This window comes from Manduca sexta, chromosome 23 (genome assembly GCF_014839805.1).
Source record: "Manduca sexta isolate Smith_Timp_Sample1 chromosome 23, JHU_Msex_v1.0, whole genome shotgun sequence".
NCBI classification, from domain to species: Eukaryota; Metazoa; Arthropoda; class Insecta; order Lepidoptera; family Sphingidae; genus Manduca; species Manduca sexta.
In genome coordinates this window covers 5,640,083-5,645,759 of record NC_051137.1, presented here as the reverse complement: position 1 = coordinate 5,645,759, position 5,677 = coordinate 5,640,083, and the positions used below count along the sequence as shown (strand labels likewise).

The 5,677-nt window shown below is 34.4% G+C and overlaps 2 protein-coding genes across 2 annotated transcripts; one reads left to right on the top strand and one right to left on the bottom strand.

Annotated features, from left to right (window-relative positions):
* Positions 1 to 247: 247 nt before the first annotated feature.
* Positions 248 to 2,979, bottom strand: LOC115448279 (dnaJ homolog shv). The gene is made up of 5 exons (XM_030175665.2): positions 2,409 to 2,979; positions 1,942 to 2,118; positions 1,502 to 1,669; positions 717 to 927; positions 248 to 424 (listed from the first exon to the last, which is right to left on the bottom strand). The coding sequence occupies exons 1-5, from the start codon at positions 2,856 to 2,858 to the stop codon at positions 369 to 371; spliced, it is 1,062 nt and encodes a 353-aa protein (XP_030031525.2). The 5' UTR covers positions 2,859 to 2,979; the 3' UTR covers positions 248 to 368.
* A 905-nt stretch (positions 2,980 to 3,884) lies between these two features.
* On the top strand, positions 3,885 to 5,657 carry LOC115448272 (proteasome subunit beta type-7). Its single transcript, XM_030175658.2, has 4 exons — positions 3,885 to 4,137; positions 4,223 to 4,659; positions 4,877 to 5,082; positions 5,477 to 5,657. The coding sequence occupies exons 1-4, from the start codon at positions 4,076 to 4,078 to the stop codon at positions 5,612 to 5,614; spliced, it is 843 nt and encodes a 280-aa protein (XP_030031518.1). The 5' UTR covers positions 3,885 to 4,075; the 3' UTR covers positions 5,615 to 5,657.
* The last annotated feature ends 20 nt before the right edge of the window (positions 5,658 to 5,677 follow it).

The window sequence follows — 5,677 nt, the reverse complement described above, 5'->3', positions numbered from 1 at the left end:
TAAAAATATTTGTTATTTATAAATATATATCTTATTTTCTATTACTGTGTTGTTTATTTTAAAAAAGTAAGAATGTTAATAAACTAGTAATTAATTTTTAAAAATTCATTATAAAATTAAAGTATTTAATGTTATAAAAATATTTGATACTTTCTTGATTGATGGATATCAGTAGCTCAAGTTAGAAGGTATAGTAATATCAGGTAAACAATTTTTCTTTTTTTTTGGGTAAAGAAAACATAACTCGTAAATTAGGAGGTAATTTAATTTATAAAAACAATCACATGCTCTCACAGGTAACACATATCCATCTTCACACTTTTGCACTCATTTCACTACTAAAACCAATTAAACTGGCAGCATGGCGATTATAGTCCATTGTATATTTTGTTATTTGGAGTCTGATTAAGTATTTTCCGTAGAGCTGAAAAAACGAATGCAACAATTAGATTTATAGTATACTTAAGGAAATATCATGAAATAAATTACAACAAAAAGTGCAATTTTCTTTATATCTAAAATTCTTCTATTGAAATTATATCTTTTAAGTGATTATATATTGCAGCCTGCCAGTATGTAAACATAACACAAAAAAACTGTTTATGGATAGCTATGTATTACAGCCAAAGTTCCCAGGCTTACAATAAATGGTTAGGTAAGATCCAAGTGTGTCATTCCACATGCTAATACTGAAATAGTGGAAGAATTATATTTACCCTCTTTCTCGGTATCTGTGAAGTCTTGTTTCGGGAATTCAATATCAAAAGTGACATAAAGGTTTCCATGGAGGTTATTGTTTTCGAAGTTTGGCATTCCTTCACCCTTCTTCCTCACACGGGCTCCCGCCCACGTCACCTTGTCCCTAGAAACTTGAACCTTGTGTCCATCTAAGTGCTCCAGTTCCAGTGTGAAGCCAGTGAGAGCATCCTAGTAAAAATAAAATTATCTATTATTAAAATTTTCGCTAGGACACCTCACAATGCAAGGTCACTCTATGTAATATCATATAAGTATAGTTTTCTATCAGTTATCTTGTATTAAAACACAACATCTGTAAACATTTTGAAGTAGATAGGAAGTGTTAATTACAGCCTTGTGTAAAAGCAGATAATGTGACCTAAACAAACAGTAATAAATATTGTTTTTAAAAGATAAGAGTAATAAAATAAATATTTTTTTTTACTACATATCAAATTCATAGGATATCATTTACATAAATAAAATAATTAATAAAAAAAACATAATTAATATTTACAATGAAAAAGGAAATATTAATCAGCTGTTATAAAATGCAAAATTGCATAAAGTAGGTATGTTATTTATAAAATAGAAAATATAAGTCTTACTTCAATCAATATGATTTATAGTGTTATGGCAAAATTCCAATAATAATTACTGGTGATAAGAATTTTTTATCACAGACTTAAAAGCATTATAAAAATATTCTTTTGTTTGCTAAGATTTGTGATGCATATTGTAAAATAGAACTAAATAAACCTACCTGTAGAGATATTGTAACATTAGTGTAGAGATCATCGCCTTTACGAGTAAATCTTGGATGTCTTTCCGTCCTGAGAACAATTATCAAGTCACCAGGCTCTCCATCCACATGAGGTTCACCCTCCCCACGTAGCCTTGATTTATGGCTGTCTGGCGCACCTACTTCTACCTAAAAATAGTATTCATTTTATGACAAGAAATGTATATTTTATTATTCAGAAGATGCTATGGAACTAACAAATTGGGTATACTTCTAATCTACTACGAATTTAAAAAGTTTATTCGGCTAAATGATAGCCAAGAAATTATAATATTCACTTTTTTTTTTAATTGAAAATCCACATTTGTCACAAGAAAAACCTTACTTTTAAACCATTTACAATAATTGTATAACCAGTAAAAAAAAGTTTGACAATACATTTAATAGATGATGGCAAATACCTCAATTTCTAGGAGTCTCTCTTCATTTACAAATTTAACATTGGGACATTCATCACAGACTGTTTGCTGCATCATTTGGAAACGCCCAGGGCCTAGATTTCGTGTCACCATCTCCTGTCTGCAATTGCATTTGCGAGTACCTGCTGCTGGCTTAATTACTGGTTTATTGCGTGTAATCTGAAAAGTAATTACACAAACTATCGTTGAGTCAATTGATAAACATTACAAAATATGATTATATGATATGCAACATTTTGAAAAGTAAAATTACAATCACTACCTAAAATTATGATTATTCTAAAATATAACGTTTTGTTATTAGAATTACATTGGGTTCTATTGTAGTAATTGGGAAATCAATGTTTCTTTATTGAATTTATCATATACAAAAAAATCTTTGCTGTGTAAAAAAAATTTGTAGTTATTGTCAAGAAACCATTACAAGCTTAGAAGGAAATTTGCCGTACCTCAATGAAATTCCCATTATAAAGTTCATCAAGAGATACTGTGAGCTCCATAACAATGTCCGCACCCCGGGGAGTTTCGTGTTGTTGAGGCTCCCCACCAAAATGGAAACCGAAATCCCCGAAGAAACTCGCGAAAGGATCATTGTTATTCATCATACCATCTTTTTTTAAGCAATCTTCACCGCAGCGGTCGTATAGCTCTCGCTTTTCCGGATCGGACAGAGCCTCATACGCGGCTCCCAAATCTTGAAACTTTTGGGAAGCGTCAGGATCATCTTGATTTTTGTCAGGATGTAAAGCTTTCGCTAGTTTTCTGTAAGCTTTTTTAATTTCATTTGTGCTAGCTGAATGGGATACACCGAGTATCTGGTAAAAATCACGGCCGGCTAGTGTTAAAACTAGTGCCGACATAAAATAAATTAAACCCACATATGCCGCGTTGGCAAACATTTTATACCTAGGAACTGATTTAGAAGCTAAAATAAATTAACACCAAGATAAAATGTGAATAATCTCTCTCAACACATTTCGACTTTTGACAACCCACTATTTCACAAGTGATGGTTTGACAAGTAGGCGTGTGAAGACAATTCGTCCAGTTGTGATTGGTCAATTTGATATTAGAGTTGAAAACATCTAAATAAATATACGTGTCGCTTTAATACGACACACAAAGTTTACAAAATACATTCAATGAACAAATTGTTGAGATAAAATATTATATTACTACTTTTTTCAACTATAATTTTTTTGTTAATAAATAAATTCGGTGATCTATTTTTCAACCATGTATGGACGAATTACGTCTGTTTCTCAATATAAAATAGTACCTACGATAATAAGCAGAGCATAAAATAAATTTAGAAAATTTAAAATTCGCTGGTCCAGAAAGTAAAAATCCGCCGACCATGTAAATACATATAGTGGACTGCGTCTCCTAGCAATGCGGGGCTGCGCTCGGTTCGCATTGCAAAAATCGGCTTCCCAAATACTTTGTATAGACGTGCGTCCACTAAGTAAAGACGAGTTTCAGCGCGCCGCAACGGGTTGAGTCGGCGCCGCGGAGCGATTCTTTGCATCGCAACTCGTTCGCCCGACTCCAGTATGGCTGATTTTGTTACTTTGTTGCATTTTTTTTGCGTTTTAACAGACCTATGTTCATCTGAAGTGATGAAATTGACAATGAAAAGCCATGAGATCAAATTCGTTGCGGCGCGGCAAGCCTAAATAAATGCAGTATTATGTGCACGCAGCATGCAGACATTTGCGCTGCGCTGCCCAACCTAAATTAATTTATGTGGAGCTCTAAAATACGTGTATTAGACTCATATTATAGTATCGAGTCGCATCTTGCAACTTGGCGCAGTTCTATACAAAACGTATCTAAAAGAGGCCTTTCGCCCCAACTAGTGGACGCGAGCCATTAAACGAGGATATTTTACTGGCTATACCGGCGTACTAGTATAACTGCTTGTCATTGTTCTGAGAGTATAACAGATGTCGGTGTGTCTATAGTAATTTTGAAAAGTCATGATTACTCTATGAATTTCCATAAACTCCAACTAATGTCATTTGTCAATTCCGAAAAGTGCATTGTAGTGGTTGGAGGATACGAATTTTCATAAAATACTATTTTTATTGAACATTTCTAACAAAATTTTATAAATATGGCATCAGTCTTATTACCGGAAACACCAGCGCCAGGGTTTTCATTCGAAAATTGTCAGCGGTATGCAACTAAACTGTTCTACAGTCTAATGAGTCGTTTTGTTTATAGCCTTAAATTACTGTTTAATGATTTTATCTGATTTCAGCAATGCTTTTCTTGCGCAGAAGGGCTTTCCAGCTCCTAAAGCCACTAAAACTGGAACTACGATCGTCGGTATAATATATGCGGATGGCGTTATTCTTGGTGCCGACACGCGAGCTACAGAAAACACCGTTGTATCGGATAAAAACTGTCAGAAAATCCATTATTTGGCATCCAACATGTATTGCTGCGGAGCGGGTACAGCTGCAGACACGGAAATGACGACGCAGACGGTGGCATCGCAACTAGAGCTGCAGCGTCTACATACCGGGCGCACTGTGCCGGTAGAGACCGCGTCGACTCTGCTGAAGCGCATGCTGTTCCGTTACCAAGGTCACATAGGTGCTGCTCTCGTGCTTGGCGGAGTCGATCGCACTGGGCCTCACATTTACTGCATCTACCCTCATGGTTCTGTGGACAAGCTTCCCTATGCTACTATGGGTGAGACATTATACCCCCTGAGAATGCATAATTTTTTAGTCAGTAATATACATTATTTTGATATGATTCTTTTGTATTGACAGTAAAGACATTACAATAATTATTTATGCACATTAGTTTAAAATTGTTTTTATTTATAAAGTGTGTATAATAAAATAACTTCTTTCATTATTATATTATGGAAGTTCAAATTTTTACTGATATTTTGGCTTAACAGGATCTGGATCATTGGCAGCCATGTCTGTATTTGAAGCAGGCTGGAAACCAAACATGTCTGAGGAAGAAGGCAAGAAGCTGGTGCGTGATGCAATTGCTGCTGGTATCTTTAATGATTTGGGTTCCGGCTCCAATGTTGATATGTGCGTTATTCGCAATTCTGGGCCTGCTCAGTATCTTAGGACTTATGAGGAAGCTAACATAAAGGTATGTAGGAAATTGAAAAAACTATATTTTACTAATAAATGTAAAGGACTTGACAATGTCTACCGCAAGGATTGTCCTTCTGGTTAACATGCTATTATTTATAAAAACAAAAATGTGCCTTCATAAGTGCTTTTCTGGTGACTTTAAGGTCCTTTATATTTCTATTGTTATACATTCTCAATTATTATATGCATTTACTAGTGATGACAGACTTACCATTGGTTTGTCATCCTTTATCTAGAGCATGAAGTCTGAAGTTGATTTAATGTTTATATGTTTAATGTATGACCAGAACTTTAGTAACAGGAAAAAGCTAGAGTTAACTATAAATATTGTTGATTTTTAATATCTTTTTTACTATTACTGTTTGTTACAAATTGGCTCCTCTTTTTAGGGCAAAAAACAAGGTTCATACAGATATGCTCCAGGCACTACTGCTATTCTGAAACAGAGAGTGATACCTCTCGAAGTGGAGTCTGTTGCAGTACACCCAGTGTCTCGTCCACAAGCCATGGAAGTCGAAACCCATTGAACTGTAATCTAATACTTATTGAATAAAAATAATTTTCTAACTACTGATGTCTTTAAATGTAAA

Bases quoted from the DNA above. Each gene is read 5' to 3' on its own strand.
- LOC115448279 (XM_030175665.2), bottom strand. From the start codon at position 2,858: ATGTTTGCCAACGCGGCATATGTGGGTTTAATTTATTTTATGTCGGCA. The intron at 2,119-2,408 runs GTACGGCAAATT...ATTACTTTTCAG, and splicing joins ATAATGGGAATTTCATTGAG to ATTACACGCAATAAACCAGT. The intron at 928-1,501 runs GTAGGTTTATTT...TATTTTTACTAG, and splicing joins ATGTTACAATATCTCTACAG to GATGCTCTCACTGGCTTCAC.
- LOC115448272 (XM_030175658.2), top strand. From the start codon at position 4,076: ATGGCATCAGTCTTATTACCGGAAACACCAGCGCCAGGGTTTTCATTC. The intron at 4,660-4,876 runs GTGAGACATTAT...TTGGCTTAACAG, and splicing joins GCTTCCCTATGCTACTATGG to GATCTGGATCATTGGCAGCC. The intron at 5,083-5,476 runs GTATGTAGGAAA...TCCTCTTTTTAG, and splicing joins ATGAGGAAGCTAACATAAAG to GGCAAAAAACAAGGTTCATA.